Below are 22,162 nucleotides of genomic sequence, written 5' to 3' on the forward strand. Positions count from 1 at the left end.
CATTGCAGAAACCGTCCCTGCTGCAGTGACATACTTAACACCTTACTTCATCGCTGCGTGCCAAAACCAGGAGGAGAAAGCCCAGTTTATACAACCACAGCTGTAGTTTCACACTTATCAATATAATTGTACAGTAAAATGAATTGCCACACACATAGTACAATAATGTTATTTTCTTAAGAAGTGAATTCCCATATTCATAGAACTCATAACCACATCTTCTAGACATGCTTGCCTACACTAAACAGATACCCAAATTCAAACAATAAGTTACAAGTTTAAAAAGCTTAGACTTCAGAAAACTTTAGCTAGTTCCATTACATGTCATTCACAGCTTCAGCTGAAGAGACAAGAATTCAAAGCATTGAAGTCGTTCCTGTGGTATCCCTAACCTAGGAGAGGGTTGGAGTGTATGTTTAGAGTACTGCTCTTGGAAAAAGTAAAACACGGTTTCCTTGCCAGAACGGTTTAGAGAAGCATCCAAAGCAAGTGATGCTTGATGTACATCACCAATTGGTGATGTTTTTTCATAAGGGCAGAACCATAACATGGAATTCAGTGCTTCGTATTCCCTCTTCTTGTTTGCATGGAAATTAAGAGATCTAGCTGCTAAGCATCAGAATATGGTCTCAAGGACTGTAACCCAAATTCAAGGACGTTTCCTTAGAAGAGGCACATTTCTGGACCACTGCTTACATTCAAATCCTTCTGTATCTCCACGTCATGTGGTTCAATACAATATGCTGTGAACTGCGCAAGGCAGAGAGGCCACATTAAAAGAAAACACAAGGGAGCTGTAATTTGAAATTCAGACACTTCTTGCATTATTTAACAACCCAATTCCCTTGGCTCCATAAGCCATTACCAAAGCCAGGGATATCGTGGATATGAATATAAGTTGCCACAATAACCTGGCTTGTTCTGACAGCAGTAACACCCATTATTGACAATGGGGAGCCCTCAGGCTTGGAAGGGAGGCAGCTTGTCCACTAGTCCACAAGGAATTGAGATATGTCCCCTCCCCCCCGCCCCTTCCAATCACAGGGATAGCTTTAAAGCAGGGCAGATGAGCATTCTGGCTTCTGCTAGTTTTGCAAGCAATACAATCAATACCTAGAAGACAAGCATTTCTGTTCCTGCTAGCCAGTGCATTTCCACACACTCTCCTTTTGGACACCAAACCAAGTCACCGGCCAGCAACTGCCTGCATCACTGAGCCAAGCAAGCATTAGGCTTTCATACAGCAGAGAAATTACCGCTTCAGTAAAAGAAAAAAAAAGTATAAATACAACGCGTGGTCATCATTGTGGATAACCTGACTCAGAGCTCTGGGAAACGGACTTGAGCTGGGACCAGGGCGTCCTGGTTCCCCCGCCAGTGCGCTCCAGAGCCAGCCGGCCGTGGAGCTGCACACCACGAGCCTTTGCTCGAGTGGCTCCAAATGCCAGCAGCTCCTCTGGATGAGGACACACAAGTCACGAGTGGGCTGGAAAACAGTCCTGGACAACTGCTCTGGATTAATACACAAGGAGTGCTGGAGGGTGGAGGGGGAGCCGCTGAAGACAGGCAGTTATTTAAACCAGCTGCTAACCCGCTCCAGCCACTCACATGTACACAGCCTCATGCATTTGTTCGGGCAGACTCAAAGCCAGCAGGCATCCAAGAGTTAAAATACACAAAGGACATCTACACCAACACTTGCCAAAAATCTCATTTTCCAAGTGCAAGCTGGTTATTCAGTGGATGGCAGGAGGGATTTCACCTCGCTTTTACATGACAGGCTCTGCCTCCTCGCCTCAAAATTCCCCAATTAACACTTCTGCAAGAAGTTCTGAAGCCGTGCATGGCCACGTATTTGTCTACGCACATTCTCTCCCCTCCCTACTGAGCTCTGGGCCACGGGCTATGCTGTCAAGCCAAGTTTCATCCTAAGCAATTTTTAAACACTCATCCTATAAATCCTCCAAAAAGGGAGTTAGTAATGGAAATGCTGACAGAGACTTGAAGAGACAGCATGGCAACTATATCATCTACTATACATCAGCTTCATTAGCTGCAGATCCTTCTCTCCCTCACCTTCGTTTTCCATTAGTGTACTTTGGCTAATTAACGCACAAAACCTATGAAACATTCTTACAGTAGAAGGCAACATTTGGCCTCCAGCCCAAATCAACATCGAGAAACTTCAACATCCTCAGCCAGACATAGTAACTGTACCAGATGGAGCTAATGTACAGCTACAAGTCGTGATGAAGAAACCGAAAGGAGAGGAACACATGCAAAAATCTGACCATTGAAAGAAGGAAAAGCAGCAAACTTGTCTTACCACTTTCGTTTTTCTCTATGACATCCACGACCTCTCCAGCCTGGAGGCTGATCTCAGAGTTCTCCTGCTTCTCATAGTTGGACACCACCACATATTGCTCCAGGATCATGGGTTCAGAGCTAGCATCAGCACCTGGGGAAGGGAAAAAGCAAGCCGTAAGCCAGCTTCCAGCCATGGCTCCTCGAGAGTGACCTCCGTCCATCCGATTCACGACAGGCCAAGTTGTCACCAGAGCCAAGCAAATCAGCAAACAACCTTGGCTCGCAGCATATCCCCAAATGGCTGGCCATATAGAAATAGCCTCCTCTGGCCCACAACCCAGCAGCACAGAGGGACATTGGAGAGAAGAAGAAGAAAAAGGGGAAGAAAAAAATTTTTTTTGAAGAGGAGCTGAAAATACAGTGAATTAGTTGCAAAGTTTCATGATGGATTCTGAAAATAAACCTCTTCCCAACATGGTTTCCACAATCCTTGCTCCCATTCAGAGAGAAAAATCCTGGGCAGCATAAATCCACAGCTGAGCCATCCCCCCAGTAAACCAAAAGAAAAAACAGCTCTCCCCTTGGCGTCTCAGCTCCTTCTCCACTCTAAAGGCTTGAGCTGAAAGTCAAGAGGGGGCTGTAGATGCCAATCATATTCGTCTGCACTGCAGCCCTTAAATAGAAACACATGAGCAGGATTGAAAGAGAGGGAGGTGGGGTGGAGGGAGAGAGGGAGGGCGGGGAAGAGTGTTTACTTGAAACAGAAGAAGAAAAAAAGTTATAGCACCAGATTCTTGCTAAAACACAGCCACCCCCCGCCTGCGCCGCAGTTCCGCATTCCCTGCTGCAGAAACAGCCCCTGCGCGGGGCTGAGCGCAGTGTCCCGGCTGTCCCGCTTCCCTCGCCATCGCCCTTCGGTGCCTTTTTGGAGCTCTTTGAGCCACTCCTGCCAATTGTTCAGTTTTGTTTCATACCGAAGGCTTTTGGCTGTCCGAGCCGTTTATGAATGAGTGTCGGCTCTCATGCAAACAGGGATGAAAAAAGGCACAAAATAACCGTTCTGCTCCCTTCCCCCACAGTCCTCGGGTGGGTTTTCTGTTTGTTTGCTTATTTTTGATTTTATCCACCCCCAAATGGAAATCGTGCATTCTGGGGAGGAGCCGCGAGGCAGGCACGGAGGGAGATGGTCACGCAGTGCTGCTCACCGCGTACAATGCGCCTCAGCTCTGATGCAACACACACAGCGCGACAGAGACGCCTGCACCTCCAGCACAGGCAAGGACAGGCTGCCTGCTTCTGCCTGGAAACTGCCTCTCAAAGTCCTGAAAACCTTTAGGACATCGGGGTTTATTAATTTGCCCATAAACTCTTTCACATCCTGCAAAGTGTCCGACCAGAACAAAAAGCACCTACCATTTCTGCACTAAGAGCCCCCAGCCACATGCCTTCCTGCAAAATTATTTTACAGGTTTCCTGAATTGCAGCATTGTCTATTAAGGCAGAGCAGTTTGGGCCAACAGTGTATTATACATTTTACATAGTAAGAGGCAGTTCCTGTCTCTCTAGATTAAGACGCAGATGGAAAGGGGAGACAGAAGCAGATGTATGGCTTTCTGAGAGTCCCATTTCACGTGACGGGGGCAGAGCCAGGAGCAGGCTCCAGGTCTCCTGAATCTCTGAAGACAAATTAGCTCCAAGAGACAGGAAGGAAGCAGCATGGTTTGAAGCTGTCCACCGGACAAGTCAGGGGACTAAAAGCCAAGCACAGGATGCTCAGCGCTGCATTTCCAAAAGCTGCACGGTCGGATGTGTTCGGGCTGAAGATGCAAAGTGATTCTGCAGGCAAATAATTAGCATCCCTGCCAACAGAGAGGTAAAGAGTGCATCAGCCATTAGAACAGCATCCTGTGAAATGAAGATCCTTAAACAAAAAGTAATTAATTCAACATTTTCCTGTAAGGAAGCACTATAACAATGCCTCCCTTTGGACCAGTCTTAAGAAGTCCAGAAAATTAGACAGCTTCCTTGCTCCCTAAGCATGCCTCTGACTCTTCTCATGTTCCATAGGTTAATTTTCTTTAAAGAGGAGTCATCTCCTCTAGAAGCTTGTGTTTAAGAGATTTAGCTCTTCTGTGGATGGCTGAACCACAGCCAGTAGCAAGAATAGGGGGGAAAAGACCACAAAGAACTGACAACCTTAAGATTTATAATAAAAATTTTCACCATAGATGTTCATTCTAAATAAGTATAGTTTCTTTTCACAATCAACCAACTTAACTCAATTGTTCTCATTTAAAACGGTGCTAATTCAGATATCTGGAGTGCAATGTGATGCCTTCCCCCATTTCACGCTGCTTCCCAGACAGCCTAGAACGGGGCAGCAGCAGCATCTTTCTTCAACCTATATAAGCAAGTAGCACCTATAACCCCCACTTCATTTTTTTTTTTCCTGAGATACATACCAGTTCTCTAACCAAAACCAAAAGCCGTCATGGCAATATGTTTGTGCATCAGCAAAGAATTCAGTGTGTATGGAAAGGCAAAGGAGAGATTGAACAGCTGCAGAGGGAGAAAAGGACATGCAGGAAGCTACTTAGTAAATAGTCACTCCACATCTCTCTCCTCTAATCTCCTAGAGGCTTCTCAGGAATAGGATAAGGAAAAAACACCACACAGCACTGGCTTGGTGTTCATGAGGTGCGTGCATCCCTGCTGGGAGCAAAGAGAGGACAAGGCTCGAGCACAGGCTGGCAAACACCCTGCCACCAGCCACCCATGCTGGCCCAGGGACCATGTGCCAGGGGAGCGCTGTGTCCAGCAAACCCGGAGAAGCAGCATTTCCCATCCACTTCCACAGCTCCAAAAATAAAATAAGAAAAAAAATGCAAGATGTATTATACCTGCATTCATATATCTGAAACTCAGCAGGACTTTACAATATTGTTTACCCTGTCCTGCCTTGGATGAGGTATTCCCTGCAGGAGGACTTTTGTCACTACAGTGGCTTGTACAACACATAGTTAGGAGAACATTTTAATAGAAGCTTGTTTAAGTGTTACAGGGCTCCTCCTATTAGGACAAAAAAAATAGGGTGATAAATTCCTTGGTCTAGGAAGTAACCAAGGTCAAATAAACCTGTTCACTTACAGCTAAAGCAGATCGTGCCCTTTTTTTGGGGGGTGGGACATGTCAGAGTGTCCCTGTATTTCCCAGAGTGATGCTCTCCCAGGATTAGGCACAGCTCTGTGGGGAGGACTTCACCAACAGCAAAGGAGGGAAGAAGGGAGGGAAGAGAATAGAAAAGCAAACAGCTTCTCCCAGTAATTAGAAGCCTTAAATGTTTTCTAGGTAGCCTGGTTTAGGCTGTTACCACATTCCCTCCAGACACAGCCAAGCAGGGTAAGAACTTCAGCCCTCCTCAGCTCCATCTCCAGGGCGCACCTTTAGATAAGCGACTTCTCGGTGACCCTCAGGATCCCCAAAACATCGCTGGTCTGCTCTGTCAGACCACAGACTCCCTCCCCCTCCCCCCGAAGGGGGATGCAAAAGAACAAGGCAGGCAACACTGCAGAGAGCACAGCACCAATTACGCCGGCTGCCGCGGGCGCTTCCGCACCCCTGCCAGTTAGCGGGGCTCTGGTCTGTAACACAGGACACGGCACCGCACTGGGCAGCCACAGCCTGCTCAGCCCGAGCCACACCGGAGAAGAGGGATGCGGAGCTGCACAGGTTCCCCAGCAAGTTCACATGCACTCTGCAATGCCCCGTGGATATTACAGACCCACTTGTTTTCTTAAAGCTTCTTCAGTATAGGCAGGAGAAACACAGAGCAGAGGATAGGGTAAGGCTGATGTGCCAAGTAAAGCCCCCCCCTGCTCATTTCCCCCCCCAAAAGCAGCATTAGTGCTTGGGTTCAGCTCCAACTTGCAAGCCCTCCCCCGAGCAGAGCGCACGATAGATCGCTGGCTGAAATAAGAGTTTGCTTGCCTCTCCGTTTATTTTTGCCTCGAGTCCGTTTCCTGGTTAAAGTCTTGAGGATAGCCCTCCTCCTCTCCATAGGGCTCCACTTTACAATCCTCCCGCTCCTCACCTCTGCGATTACTTTCCCGGGACTGGGCAGAAATGTCATCGGAGCTCGTCCGTGCCCCCCAGAGCTGGTGCTATGAAGTGACACAGTCGCACCCCGTCCCCCTCACCGGGCAGCGAGGAGGGAGCATCGTTTCTCCTGCGGTACTCAGAGACCAGCAACTACCGTGAAAGCCTCCTAAATAAGAGCACAGAGCGCCTGTTCCAAGCAGCTTCTTCCTCCTCCTCCTCCTGTGTTGCAACAGCTAAAACCTATGATGGTTTTGCAATAGCCAAAAAATTAAAACCACCAACTGGACTCCAAAAATAAAATCATCTGGATATGGAAATCTGAGACTCCTGATCTTTGCCAGAGTACTCTGTTGTTATCAGGCTATAAACATGTCTGCTCTTTTAATCTATACAGCAGGCAGGCTTTTATATCGCCCTTTTATGATTATCAATCAAGTGTTTACAGATTCAGACTAAATGACTTCGTACTGGGCCGGTCAGTGGAAGGTTTGAAAAAAGCCAAAACCACAGAAACGGTCAGTAAACGCCACGAGCATGAATCACAGCTGACTAAGCAGCTGGCAGGTAGTCGGGCTTCTCAGCCACGGGCTGCAGCGGGCACAGCTGCTGAGGACACGCGCAGGGTTCGCACGGGGCACTTGGCAGAAAGCATCCCAGTGTCACGACGTGCCACACAACACAGTCAGAGCCTCACGCTTTCCGGCATGCAGTGAGGGACAGCTGTGCGAGCTTACATCTAGCGCTGTGATTTCTTGTTAGAGCCAATTCCTCAAGGGTAACCCTTTGCACATCTCGGGAAAATGCCTTTGGAGAAAGAGGAGGGCGAGGAGTGAAGAGTAAGAGTGCCCAGAACAGCACCAAGCCTACTTAAAATCCTCAGATCAGACTATCCCCTCACAACAATCACACCCTCAGCTTTAAACACACATTTTCTTCGCCTAACTAAAGTTTTTACCTCTTTCCTTTCTTATCAGGAGGTCCATGCCTCTGTGGTAAATAAACACGTTATAGCTGCATGTTTTCTTTGAGCCTTCTGCCAGTGATCTGTCCCAAAGTATTTCAAGATACAGAGCTTGGTTCTGCCTAAAAATTGGGCTAACCATGTACTGCACGGAGGATAAAAGCGACTTTACCATGAAAAGCACATGAGATTACACAAGAGCTCAAAGTCTCAGGGTAGACTCAAAAGCAGTTCCCAAGCTAACCAGTTCCCGGAGTAAGCAGTGGGATGAGACTAGCGGAGCTTCCCACAAATCTCCTTGGGGACAACACGGAGTCAGAGAAAAGTAGGTTCTACTCCTATTCAGTTTCTTTAGATGTTTGAAGCAATCAGGCCTTCAACTCATCTCCTGAGTACGCCAGCCTGGCCATCCTCAGCCCCCCTTCCCTTTCAAAATCCAGGCTATAATTGCATGTCAATTGTTCATGGTGGTAAAAGGTCACATGCAGCTTGCGTCATTAGAAAAGGGGATCCATCTCCATCCTGTCTGCCAGGCATGAATCCCCCCAGTTCTAGCAACATCCAGTTTTACAGATCAGCAGCTCCTGCTGTAGCAGCTCTGAGCCATGAAGCTTTAGGGGCAGACAGAATTTCAGCACCACCTATAATAATGAAAAGAATTCAGTACAAGTCCAGCCCAGTCTCCGGCTCGTAGCAATAAAACAATAATGGCAGAACCCCTTTTGTCCCATTATAGATGAAAATAAGTATTTGCAAAAGGCTACCAAATGGGTTATTAATACACTGTTATTTCCATGGCTCCTTTTCTGAGCTCAGCTTGGTAGCTCTTTTACTAAGGACAAAGCAATTCCATGGAGCTTTCTGAAGAGTTTCAGAAGGTGATGTTCTGCTATTAGACAAAGGCAGGATTAAGAGCAGAAAGGGATGGGTTCTGACCCGTCCTTTTTAAGTAACTTATAGGACTCCAAGCCAGAGAAGTTTGGCCTAAAACCTCGTCCAACGCTCACAGTGTCAGAACATGAGAGCGACACGAGGTTGAGCACCATGCACCCAGTGATGGCCAAGTCACTACACAAAACCTCTCATCCTAAGTTAGCAGCCATAATTAACGCACAAGAAGTTTCTCCATAAGTGAGCATCCACACATGCACCTTCCTCCACTCCACAGCACTTATGAGCTCTGCAAGCCTTTCTGTGCACAGGGCAATAGGTTCCGCCCAGAGCAGCTAAGCCTCAAGTCTTCGTTATCCTTCTGGCTGCACACGCAGAAACCAGGCACAGATGGCAACTCCATGAGCTTCACCAACTCCCTTCAGGCCCCATGGGCTGCTGCTACCAACAGCTACAGGGAGCCCAAGCCAGATGCATGCACAGTCCCCAAGAAGGAAATATGGCCAGCAGAAAACTAATGTTACTCCTGGATTTATTCCCCAGCATATGGGGTGCGTACTTTTCCCTAGTATTTCTAAGGAGCGAGATCTGGGTAAGCCTTCAAGTGCCTGGGACAAGCGGCAGCCTGAAGGCAGACTGGCTTCCAGCACCGGAGTACGTGTCCGACACACAGCTAAAACCAGCAGCAAAACACAGCCCCACGGGGAGCGCATTGGGAACGAGCTTGGCCCACGGTAAATGGCAGGCACTCTCTCAAGTGAGCACACCACTACTGTTTCTTCCTTCTTCACAGCCCTCAGCAGCATTTCCAATAAAATCCTGACAAACGGAGAAATTCAACGCTGACCTTTGCCAATTGGAGCTTGTTAGGATTTTTATTTTTTATTTTTGATCTGCTAGGTTTAAAGAGAGCGCCAAGAAAAATTAGAGGCAGGAGGGTGAAAGGAAACAAAAAAAGTTGAGTCCTCTTTCCACTCCTTCTTGGAAAGTTGGCTTTCTGAACAGCAATCCCAACCAACTAGGTTACAGGTAGCAACGGTTAAGAAAACTGAAGTATTTTGCACACAGATCTGTTAAACCATTTGGAGATTTTTCACACAGCTGCTAGACTGGGTCCTCCACCAAGCTGAAGTCACCTATATACTTTGGCATTCACCCTAGTCATGCTCAGCGTGGAAACACGTTCACGTTACTCCACAACCCACCAAGCAAACTAGCCAAGGAATTTAACAGCAGTTGGGGTGCCCCCAACTACCCTACTGGCATATGGGCTGCAGAGCAGATGGAGAGACACCCACTAGTGTCCCACCACAGCACTCCTCACAATCTGTCTGTATGGCACCCATCTTTTCCCAAAGTAGGAAATTAAACCACTTGTAAGCCCTGGTTGGGGTCTCCACTTTGTGGAGCAGGTTCGTGTCCTAGGTTGCTGCTCCAGCAGCACCCAACCGGCTTCTGTTCGAGTCTCCAACAGCCAGACTAAGACCCAAGTACACATTGTGAGAGCAAAGACCACATTCAAATTGGAGTCTACTCTGTCGATCTGCCACATCACAATATGGCCCATGGTGGGTCTGAACTGAACTGTAGCTCTGCTGGAAATGTGGATTCGTTTGGGTGAGAAACAAAAAAAACATCACATGACCTGTAACAGCTTAGGGAACAAGAGACCTGGGCAGTGCGACTTCACAGTGGGACTGTGCATCAACATTTCCCTTTTTGAGCACTATACAGTGCAATCAATCACTTATTTGCCCTATCATCATGCACGGGCTTTTGAAGCCAAACTAGCAACATGCATTTAGCTAAAAGCAGTCAATGGAAATGAAGGAATTTTATCTAATACGATTTCAGCTTCTTCCTCTTCAGAGAGCTTAAACGCCCTAGTATTTCATTTGCCATATTACAGATAACAACATGAAACAGTCCCAAGAGATGCAAGAAAGTCAGAAAGCCAACCTCAACTCCCCCAAACCACAACTCAAGGGCTTCTTGTCACTATTCCCAATGAACACCACCTCTTCTGTCTCCTTCTCAACACGTTGCCCCCCTGCTCAGTCTCGTTCTGTTTCTGTTTGAACTCCCTCATGACCTATTAACCACCAGGCTCCTGTGACTGAATACTTCAGATATTTCTGCACTGTTATGTCCAACTACCACCCTGAAATCAGACCTGTTCTGCTCAGACTGAAGAAAACATCCCCCAGGGGGTATTAAACTTCTGTCAAAGATAGCATTTCTGAAATCACAGCAGTATTACTTACTAAAAGCCTCTGACAAGCAAGCACTCATCCATCAAGGATGGTGGGGTTTTGCTTACATGCTTTGAACAGGGCATGAGCTTGGATATTTACCAAATCAGGTGTGGAAAGCAACAGGGGTTTTTCCATCCATCCTTGCCTTGAAACCTATGGGTGGCCTTAACTGACTGGGTGACCAAGCCAGCATCCTTCACAGAGAACTATCATGAGCTACAGACTAAGTTTGAAGAGAATAAAAGAATCTCCTCTGGTATCCCACATCAAGTGACAGATATTTGCAGAGAAATCCACTGATTACTCAGGAGAGAACCTAGTTCCTTATACTATAAAGCTTAGCTTTTGCCTTGTATTGGGCTACTTTTCCCCAGGCCTTAACACCTCTCCTACAAGTTGTCTTCCTGATCCCTCCTCCTTTCTGACTCCTTGTGACAAGGAGTCTGATGCCCCATGAAAGTTTTGCAACTTCCTCAGTCCCATATGTTCCATAAAACACCGTTTCTACCTACTGTGCGAAAGCAAAGGAGCATTTCAGAACAACAACGAGCATGCTGTCATGTTCATTTCCCTTATCTCAATCCACAAGTTCTCACTTTTCTTCTTCTTCTCTCCCTGTCCCATGGGGATAGTGAGCAAGCAGCTGTGCAGGTGCTTGGCTGCAGGCCAGGGTCAGCACACCACAAGAGGGGAAGCTGCTTCAGGTTGTGGGTCTGGAGCTGAACAAGGAAGATGTCACACAGGAAAACTACTATCTAGTGCTAGTGATAGCATCAGGGTGAGACAGGAGTCAGAAAAGTAGTGTCCTTGTCATAACTCGTGCATCGTAAAAAAAAAAACAATGCACAGGCAGACAACAGATCCTGGATATTCACCAGGAGAGACCCATATTCAAGACAACTCCAAAACCATACAATTTAAACAACAGACTTTTCAATAGCATGCAGAACACCAAAACACGAGAAGTTACCTGGAGCAACACTCTTTTTGGGAGTCTCAGACAAACTGGACATCCAAACTTGAAATCCAAAAAAAGGGCAGCAATGAAAAGAGAAAGTAATTAGAGAAACAAAAGAACAGTCATAGCAGCAAGTTTGAGAGTTGTTTAAAATAGATTGAAAGAAATGTTAAGCTTTTCTTTAGAGTTGCATCGGCATGATGGGTTCTCAGTTAAAGGCCAAGTCGCACGAACTACCCAGTTAAAACAAAAGTTAGGTGACTTGCAGAACTTATGAGACTGATCTGTAGTGATCCAAATTTGAGATCAGGGAATGAGATATGCTCTGAGCTTATTCCCAAAAGGACAGGAAATGCATACCAAGAGACAGCTTGACTCATTAAGCCTCAGACCTGCAGAAGTACTTAGCTTTGCAGCTGTTAATGATCCCCGTAAGACCAACAGGCAACTCACAGAGATCGAGCTTAGCAAATATATTCACGTTTCTACAAGCATTTCGTTACCCTGGCACTGCAGTAAGGAAAGTAACAATAGACAAATAATGTTTCATGGAAAAGAGTACAGAGCTCCAGTGAAGGTATATTCAAAGCACAAATAGAAATACCCTTTTTTAGCCAAAAATACAAAGCAGAAACCTGGTTAAAGACAAAGCTAATACAGTTACTATCAACAAGGTGAAAAGTTTTCCCTCCCCCTCCATGAAATGAGGTGTAAATACTTGACTTGGGTTTCTGGGAATAATCTTCAAATATTAAATACTATTTTTGTTTGAATACACTGGAAGCACATTTCAGAAGTTAACAGGTTTGCCCTCATTTCAAAATAAGAACCAGTGAACACTCCAGTTCTGAGAGATGAAGGAACATAAGGAGAGCTGTTACCCCCACATAGCCTGGGAGAAGAGAGATAGAGGCGTTCATATAATAGGCTAAGAGCTTCCTGAATATTGACAAGCAACTCCAAACCAATTTTTAAAACCCAGTTGCAGTGTGGAACCCAGTTCTGGACCTATCAGGTAACAGCAAGGTTGATGCACCCTTCAGGTACTGGGAGAGAGGGTTGATCTGTACTGGTGGCCGTGTCTACTTGAGTTGTTACTGTATTTTGATCCACGCAATATCACCAAGACAGCAAAAAAAAAAAGAAAGAAAAGCAATCAGTAAGATATCCCTAGTACGTATGTAACTGAGAAATTTCTAGCACAATACGAAGCCTGAGAAACAGCTTTCAAACATTCCCACTGGAAACCCGGGTTCCAAGAAACACTTCGCTGCATTTCCTCAGCACTAAAGGAATGGTGAGGTTTTGAAATTCTTCCTTTATATCAGGCCCACAATTTTAATTGCATTAGAACAAGACTGGAATTCAGATGGATTTGGCCTTGTGCTTTTCAGTAAGTTCTCTACAGCGGCCACTGGAAAAAGAAACTGAGAACTTCCAAGCATCTAGTCCCCAAAGCCATGCACTGCACTGTCACATACAGTACAGAATACACCACGATAAGTTGCAATGATTTGCTTTGGGTTGCTGTTAAAAGAGGGCTCTGCATTGGTAGAGTGCAATAGGAAATCATTTGGCAGGGTAACCGTGCTTCAGCTTACAGAGGGAATATACAGCATGTTTCTATTACAGGCTTGGGGCACAAACGGGAAAGGGTGTGAAGGAGTTGTTGTCAGCAACTTGTCTATTAGCTTTTTAATACACTTCCACTGCCTTCAGGAAGAGGATTATGAACGTCAGTCAGCTGTCAGATCTTTTTCCAGACAGAAGAACCTGAATATGGCAGCAATAAATGAGGAAGATGTAGAAACAAGCAGGAAGATTTTGGTTTGGCCCAGTCCAAGCTGGCAGCAAGAGGCTGAGACAACCAACGATTAAGAAGAGAGGGAATAAGCTGTGCTTCAGACAAGCTTGGGGCTCCCCTGGATGTGCCTGCCCAAGAAGGGAAGGAGGGAGCTCAGCCCCACATCTACAGCAGCCTCACCGACAAACACCCCGTGACATCTCACAACTGAGGGGGGAACCACGCTCGCCATAAAGGGGGAAGGCAAACAGTTCCTAGCTTTTAAACAACACATTTTTCTCTCCTTGTCAAAATCATTGATCCACCTAAATCAGAATAAAAAGGCAACCTAAATAGTAGCTGGTAAACAACCCCACAGGTCCTGAATGCAGGCTCCCCAGCATCTAGACAGCAGCAGCAGCACTTCCTGGCTGCCCCAGCCTGACAGCAGCGAGATGTAGATGAGGTTGCTTCTGAAGCAGAAGACAGCTAGCATATTTCAGCTGCTCCCGCACATCTGCTTAACATTAAACTTCCTTCTTGGGAATTTTTTTTTTTTATTCCAAGACATTTAAGCTCTGATTGCTACCAGCTTCTAAGAGTTCCCCCTACAAATAATAAAAATATCAGACATTAGTGATGGATTCTACTCCGCAAAGAGCTCAAATGGAGCGCTGTGGAGGAATCCAGGGTACGGGGAGGAGGTCAAGGGCCCCAGAAGCACGTTGTGCCCATGCCAACAAAACACAAATTTTCAACAGTCCTGGGTTTCCCCTTCAGGACAGAATTTTACTGGAATTCTGCACAGGGCTTGGAGCCGCTTTCCAATGAGATTGGTAACGGTAAACGAACAAACCCTCGCTTCCTGCCTCTCCTCTCCCCCTCCGCTGCACGGCCAAGCGCCGGCTGGTCTCAGATGACTTGGAGCGGGGGGGGGGATCTCAGTATTTGGAAGGGAAATTAAAGCTGCCTGCTCAAAGCAAGCCACTCCTAAGGCAACGGCATCCTGACTCTGCTCCTAACGCCAACCCCCCCGGTCCTCGCTGCCTGTTTCAGCTGGAGCCAGAACAAACCCCTCTGATCAGAATTATTTTTAAAAGCTCCAAAAAAACGCAGGTCCATAAATTACAGCGAAGCCACGGAGCCAAGGCAGTTGTGCAGAGCCCCGAGGAGGCTCCCTTCAGAGCCACATCGCCCAGAAATAGCCGCGGAGCAGGCGCGTTGCTGGAGCCCGTCCCGCCGGAGCTGCTGCGAGGGAGGTGGGGGACCCGAGGATGGGCCAGCCCGAGTCCTCAGGTGGGGGAGGGAAGGAAGGAAGGAAGGAGAGGGACAAAGGCTTTGAAGGCTTAATTAAGCCAGTTGTCATGGTGAACTAAAACACATGAAACATGATTTTATTTAGATTTTACCAGAAGCTTTTCTGCCGCCACTGAGAGCCATTTGTTTGCCGCTCCTCCCACTGCTGGCAAGAGAAGAGGCGCCAGACTGCTGGGGACTAACGCTTTACACTCTGATACAGCCCCACTCATCTCATTTGGGTAGCAGACTGTTTGTCTTGTATGCAGCTAGAGCAGAGAAAGCTTCAGGGAAAATGCCTGAAAACGTCTAGAGTTGAAAGCACAAGCGCAATGCTACCACAGCCGCGTTCACGATCCATTCCAGCCCTGCACATCCAGCCAGGTCCTGGTCCAGCAGGTGCAAAGCAGCTCCTCATCCACAGCCCTCCCAGCAGCAGCTCCTGCTACAGCTTCCCTTTTGTCAATAACATTGTTAAACGCTCAGTTCAATGCTGACTACAGCACCCATTATTTAATGCCGCTAAATAGGCTAGAAGCAATACACATCTAAAGATTCACGGGTTGCATATTGCTGGGTTTGTCGCGTTTGGTTTTGGGTTTTGTTTTAAAAAACTGGTACCTGTATAGCTGTCTAGATTAAGCTATGTATTGCCCAGCAACGCTGCTGGGGTAATTCCCAGAGGTGAACTGGATCATCCTGGTCCCGAGCCTCAGCATGGTTTTACTTCTGGCCACGTGGCCCTTGCCCCAAGTTATTGCTGTGCACAGCTGAGAAGCTAACCTGGGCCAGAGACATTCCTCACGAGGACACTGGATGGGACTATCTTTCTTAGGACTGTAAAAGAAGTTTAATTATACAGACATGACCTTTCCATGGAAGCTGCCTTCCACACAGATAACAGCAATAGAAACATTTAACTAACAGGCTCTTTTGTTCTCTTGATGCCCTACTTCAAACATCACCTGGGAATCCTGAAATCTCCATAAAGCTGTGCAGATACAGGGTATACAGGGTACAGCAAAAAATACTGAGAAAAGGAGTATAAGAACAGGTGGCCACGCTGCAGAGGTGCTGATATCTGAAAGGGGCTGCCCTTCTCCAACAGGGATCAGCTCTGTAGGGCATTAGTCCTCTCCATAATCAAATACTACTGGCTCAGATAGCCAAGGGCTGCAGTGGTGTGTGCAGCTTCGCTTTTTGCGGATTCATTTCCCAGCCATTCACCCTTCCTAACTTACCCAGAAGGGTGAAAATAGTAAGCAATATAATTTTAGAGTGAACTGAAACTATATTGACTTCCTGGGAAGTCAGAAATCAGTGCTCCACTCCAGAGAACTTACCGGTGGTCCAGTGATTTCTCAGGCTGGAGCTGGGGGAGGTAAATGCTTTTTCTCCTCCGTCACCATTAAAGGCATTAAGAGATGAACGGGGGTGTTCTCATCCCATCAGCGGTATTTGATAAATCAGCAAGAAAAAATTGGAGTGGGATGTTTTTTAGAAGCTGTCCAATTCTTAGAAAAGGCTAGAGTCTTGTTCACTGTAATGCGCCTCGCCTAGGGCATAACTGAAAATAGAAGCTAAGCCTTTATTTCGATCCTGATTTCAGAGGTCAAACATGCCAAGGTGCTGGTATTAATGAAGTGCCAGTTATTGCCCTGGGTGCTCAGGTAGGACACTGGACTGCCCAGAACAGGTAAGCCTCAACTCATCACTTCCTTTCTCTCCTCTCAAGGAGAGACAATCTCCTCCTTCCTGCAAGGCAAGGCTGGCCATCCCCACCCCATGAGCAGGAAGCTCAGTGAAGATCCCCAAAACTGTGGGGCATGTTCCTGCTCCCATCCACAGTCAGAGCACCATGCTCGGTGTTTTCCCCATACACCTGTGAGCCACCTCCGAAGCCTTGATCCCCCACAGCCACTGACCATCCCCCATCAGCTGGCTGTCGGATTTTTCTCTTCCAGCCTCTTCACCTCCAGCTGGGGCTTGACTGGTTAAATGAGAAGGTAAGGAGATACGATAGAGCTAGACCGGGGAGGGGGGCAAAATACTGGGTGTTACTAACCTGAGGAACATAAGTACCTGCTTCTAGCAGTTATTCTGTATCAGAGTCCACCTGTAGCTCTACAACAAGGGTGTAGAGCAAATTGCAAAGAAAAAAAAAGCAGATGAGCCTCAGCCTGAATGAGAACCATTTTCACACATCCCTGGCTCACACAATTAACTCATTCAATTAGGCAGAAAACAACAGAGAGCAGGAGAAACAGGAGGATGGCACAGAAAGGCTGTGAGTGTTTTGGTCGATTGCTTCAATCCCTACTGCCCAAGGCATCCTGTTTAACTGTGCCATTGATGTCTCTCCCCCCAGGCCCCAGAGGGACCCAAAACAAAACCAACATTTGTGCCCAGTGCCTGACCCAGGGTGGGCCCGCTAACCACCCCGGCCCTCCCCACAGCTGCCTAAATAAGCTTCCCTTGTTCTTAGGTCTGTGGGACATTGGCGTGGCATGTTTAAAGCAAGTGCTTTAGGATGGCCTTCAAAGGAATACAGAGATTTGTTCAAGCCTGTTTTTTTTTTTTCCCCAAACAGAGACTGTGTGTGTTTTAAAGTCTTTCATCTTTGCAGAGATGTCTCCTCTCCCACACACCTAAAGCAGAACATCACCTCCACTCCACACGCCATCTGCTCGACAGGCAGTACCTTAAAGAGCTACATCTTGGCAAATATTTGACTAGTTGATAATCCTCAGCGTTTTCCAATATGCGAATCCAGCTAAAACACAGGAGTAAGAGGATTTGACAGCAGGCATTAAATAAAACCTTTAATTTTAGTCCTATTCACTGGGTTCAGCCTCCTGACAAGCAGCCTGTGCAGGGCTTGGAGGGGCAGTGTGTGTGCAGGGTGGGAGCAGAGGGGCTGAGCCCGGGCAGCTCCATCCCCTCCCAGGCAGGAGCGGCCGCCCCGGAGCTGCCAGGGCTCCTCACCTTCCTGGCACCACGCTGCACACCAATCTCAGCCCACTTCCACTTGCCACGTAAGCAGGGCTGCCTGGAGTACACCGGACCCACACACGCTTCTTGGAAAATGTTCGCATCTGGCTTTCACGTGACTCAGAAATCCATCATCTGGATAACTCACTCCTGCCGGGGAGAAACCCACAGCTGAGAAGCCCTTGCCCGAGTCGGGACGGAGCTGCAGTGCGAGAGGACAGCATGCAAGACACACAGCACAGCTCCCCGCTTACCCGCTGCATGCCAGCGGCTTCATACAGCTTTGTCCTTTACAGGAGAAACAGCTTGGAAAGAAACAGAGTCCCGATTTTCTACTCTGTTTACTTCTGCAAAAGCCCGTCCTAATCCCATTTGCAAGCCTAGAAGTACACAGGGCTGTTTAGGTCTTGTTCTGGCAGCCATCGTTCACGTTAACTCTTTCCACATGGCAGAGGAGGACTGCTTCCCACATGATTGCTATGGTCCCTGCACATACAGCTTTGCAGAAGTTCCCAGATTTGCTGGAAAGTGCCTAGAATATCTGAACACCAGTCCACACCTACAGCTGTACAAACTGAGAGCACCACTCATCTGAGGGGGATAAAAAAAAAAAAGAGCCCTTGACACTGCCAAGGAGGAGGGCAGAGAGCCCCCAGCCATTGCACTTGGAAAGTCACAGGTACGTAGGAATGCTAGGAGTCGTGCATGGCTCAAACACTCAACAAGAAAAAAAAAAAGATCCAGAATCAAATCCCCACTGCAAGAGGTCCCACTGCCAAGCTCAGGGAGCGTAGTGCAGCAGCAGCATGTCCAGGCAGCCTGGTTTAACCAGCAGCAGGCTGAGCTGGCCCATTGATGCTTACGTGATAACTCCCGCTGAGCGCCTAGAAGTAATGTTATCAGCCATCTCTGATTAGAGGAGCCACTCCAGCCAGGTCAGACTGGTGAGGGTTTTGTCTGTCACATGGCCGGACACAGGCTAACCCAAATGTGATGGTGAAGAATCATGCGTTGAGCTTCAGGCCCTTAGGGAACACTATTTGAGGGCTGAGTGCTCTCAATAGCCTAAGGCCACACACCCTGCCATCCAGGTTTCCTTCTCAAGAGAGATTCAAGTTTCAGGTGCTCAGCAGCCTGAGACCTGTCCAAAACCCCCAGGTGAAAGCTCTGCTCCTCCCAGGCAGCCAGACCCCACCGGTGCCACGCACAGATTCTTGCAGAGCTCTGAGGACCATCACCGTCCACTCCAGCCCCTAAGTGCATTTCTCACCTGCCTTATCTAACACGCCAAAACAAAAACCTGATACCACAGCTCTCTGTGTGCAGGAGAGGAAAAACCCACGCAAGCAGTGTTAGCACCATCTGCCACTTGACAGGCAGAGCAGGAAGGCAGAGCAGGAGCAGATGGAGAACAGAGGACTCCCAAAAATCAGCAGAACAGCAAGAAGAGCCATCACACTCCTTAAGATACAAAAGCACTGAGGCGTTTGCCAGGGTGCACGCTGTCCTGCTTTCCATCGCCGTGCTCAAGCCACACCTCATTCTTGCAGCCCTTCCCTGCCCACCCGGCCCTCTCCCCCCGACGCGGGGCTCTGCGCAGCGTTAGCTCCGAGCTGGGAAGCGCAGGGAGCACAAACACATTCCTTTCCCTAATCCCGCACCCTGTCCCCACACTTCAGCTTAAAAGCCAGGCGGCAAAGCAGAAAGCCCACACAACGCACAAACAACTGTTCTTCTCCTGTCCCGTCTTCCTCCCCCCAGCATATGGGCCACCCAGAAGAGGCCAGCGAGCCCATACATCCAGCAGGCTACACATCTCGTCAGCAGGGAAGCGAAGCAGTGCGGAAAGAATAAACTCTTCTATCTGCTCTTCTCTTCAGTAGCCTCAGGCAGAAGTCCAAAGCGTCTCAGTTTAAACAGCCACATTAAAAATGTGGTGTGCAAGGAGAATGGCGAGATCGGCTTCCTCCTGCCAGAATCCCACAGGCTGGGCTTGGAGGGTGGACTGGACAGATTTACATCAGGACCAGAGATGCAGAATGGTGTCACACACACCTGCAGATGCTGCAAGGGGATGAAGAGGATGAAGACGGCCTGGCATAGCCAGAGCTCTTCCTCAGACCCCTCTCGGTGCCGGTGCAGCTGAGCACGGAGCAACAGCCCTGCTTTGGCAGAGTGGATGTTGCTTCAGCTACATGGTAACTCACAGACTTGATTAAAATAAATCAGGAAATAAAATGAGCTGCTTGGGGAATTATTACATCAGGCAAGAGCCAGTAAACTAAACAGCAGTTAGAGCTGAGCAAATTCACTAGTAGAGGGATTAATTCTCCATCAAGAGGAGAGGGAGCTCTGCCATCAGGAACTGAACCGAGGATGCACATCAGGGTCAAGAACTACTGGCTCCCTCCAGACCCAGGCCCAGGATGTGCACCCCCAGTAACCACATGTTAAATTTTGTTTGGGCCTTGGTTGCTACGCTTCTGCTTACTCTTTTTTTTTTTTTTTGTTACTAAATCCCTTTATCCTCCTGTTTAAAAAAAAGGAAAAAAAACACTGTGAGAATCAAGATGTTCTGCCAGAATCTGCTCTTGTGTTTAAATTCCATGTGGTAATTAGTACATGGAGCCAGGAAGGTTAATTGTAAGTGGGAGAAGAGATCCTGATTTCTGATCAGGAGCACTCCTGTCAGCACACGTTTGCGAAGCTGTGGAGCAGCGGCTGGCAAACGCCCCGGGCCAGCCAGCCTCAGCACCTGGCCCAAGGACACCAGCAAGGCAGCCCCCGTCACTGCTCCTGCACTAATTGCAGACAACAACACGAGGAACACGGCACGCACATGTGATTCATCAGGGCACAAACAAGAGCACGTGCCTCAGTTTGCAGGAATCATGTCGCACCACAGAGTTCTTGCAAGGACTAAGACACCAAGCCCAAGCTATGTGGTTTAAGATGTTCCTGGGGCCTTGCCATGGGCTTGGACAAACTTAGATCCCCATTCACTGCCTTAAAAAACAAAAACAAACCTTCTTGGCCAAAGTTCTCCTTTCAGATGGAGCACAGGGAGACAGAATTCAGAGAGAAATGAACAATGAGAGCAGAATGACTCAAGCTAACATTTGGGTTGAAAACCACATTTTAGCTTTGTTACTGCTCTCACCTCAGCTCAGGTTCATTAAGCGATTACCAGCTGCCTGCTTCGTTACTCATGCACTCAACACAGGTAGCCCCAAGACACCTGCTGCAGTTACCAGCCTGACAGAAGAAGATGCACAGCCTCGCAGTGGGATTCACCACGTCAGTTAATTGGATTTTTCCAACATTTTCATAAGCTTGCTCTCAGGTTTGGCCCCTTTGAAGGCCCATTTAAAAGGTTCAGGCTTCCTCTTGTCGGATGCAGAGGGAAAGGAAGGGCAGGTGGAAGCTGAGACATTTAACAGCCAGCTGAATGAGTTAAAGCATGCCCACAGCACACCAAGAGTTGTGTTCACAGCTCTTCTGATACCAGAAGGGCATCGCTCCAGGTGGAATCCTATCAGTACTACAACAGCCTTAAGACAAAGGAAAGGCACGGCTGTGCTTCTCTTGGAGGTACCTTCCCCTCTCCCTCCACTACAGATCTCTCATAAGTATCATAAAATACCTGCCAAGGCTGGAAACTCTGCATCCTCTCCTCTCCCCATACCCATGCACAGCTAAACGCCTGCCAGAGAGCTATGAGCTAGCAGGGGACTCCATGTTCACAGTCGTGCCAGCAAGACTTTATCCCTGGGGTCAAATCCTAGATCCTGGGACAGGTAGAAACAGCCCCAGCCATGCAGGTCCAGCTAATGGCTCACACATCCGTGACCCCGTTGAATGATTAAGCACAGAAGGGCTAGCACACACCACTCATTTTCTCCATATTACCTCAAAGGAGGCAGTTCAAACTGAAGTTAAGAAAATAAAGCTCATTTATGAAAATAAAAAGAAACTTGCAAGACAAGCCATGGAGCTGTAAGCGCAGGCTAGACGCATGGTGTGACAGGACCAAAGAGATTAAGCTCTGAAACAATGAGCATAGCTCCGCAATAAACCCAGAAAAGAACCAAGAGTTAAGCCATTCCCCTTCATAATTATGAAGGGAGGGGAAAAACCTATCCCTGATAACTCAAACAGCAATTAAGGTATCTCCCTAAAGGTAGCACAACACATGCAAAGCACCCTGCCTGTCCTTCACTCGGAGGCCCTCATTCCAGAATTGCCATAACTCTCCCTACTCCACTTAATTTCCCCATTGAGGGATAAGAGTATTACAGAGACATCTATAAAGACAGAATTTGAGAAGTGGCTTCAAACGGACTCTGAAGTTTTTATTTACTCAGCCAGCAGAAACATCCTTCCTCATTTTAGGCTGCAGGATGGAAAGGAACCAGAGATTGTCATCTGGGTGCTGCAGCACTCTGCGAGTCCAAACCCTGGACGTGGGAACCGAGCTGGTGGATGCTTCTCTGTGCTGAGGAAGCCAAGCCTCGTCAACGTCCTCACCAAAGCACCACTGGCTTGGACCGAGCTGCTAAGCTAATTCTCTAAGTGCTCAATTCCAGGGGCTATTTAAACAGCCTTCAGCTGGCAGCCTCCAC

The 22,162-nt window shown here is 47.8% G+C and overlaps 1 protein-coding gene across 7 annotated transcripts in view; it reads right to left on the reverse strand.

Annotated features, from left to right (window-relative positions):
• Positions 1–22,162, reverse strand: part of SH3PXD2A (SH3 and PX domains 2A) — a 252,560-nt gene that overhangs the window by 72,680 nt on the left and 157,718 nt on the right. For 2 of the 7 annotated variants that reach the window (XM_040564093.1, XM_040564090.1), the window contains exons 7-8: positions 11,483–11,530; positions 2,327–2,458 (exon numbers count right to left, since the gene is read on the reverse strand). In XM_040564093.1, coding sequence (XP_040420027.1) covers positions 2,327–2,458; positions 11,483–11,530 — 180 coding nt within the window. Of the gene's footprint in view, positions 1–2,326; positions 2,459–2,770; positions 2,984–6,294; positions 6,781–11,482; positions 11,531–22,162 lie in introns of those variants that run through there. The other 5 variants (XM_040564095.1, XM_040564094.1, XM_040564097.1 and 2 more) reach the window with 5 other exon arrangements.

This window comes from Cygnus olor, chromosome 7 (genome assembly GCF_009769625.2).
Source record: "Cygnus olor isolate bCygOlo1 chromosome 7, bCygOlo1.pri.v2, whole genome shotgun sequence".
Taxonomy (NCBI): Eukaryota; Metazoa; Chordata; class Aves; order Anseriformes; family Anatidae; genus Cygnus; species Cygnus olor.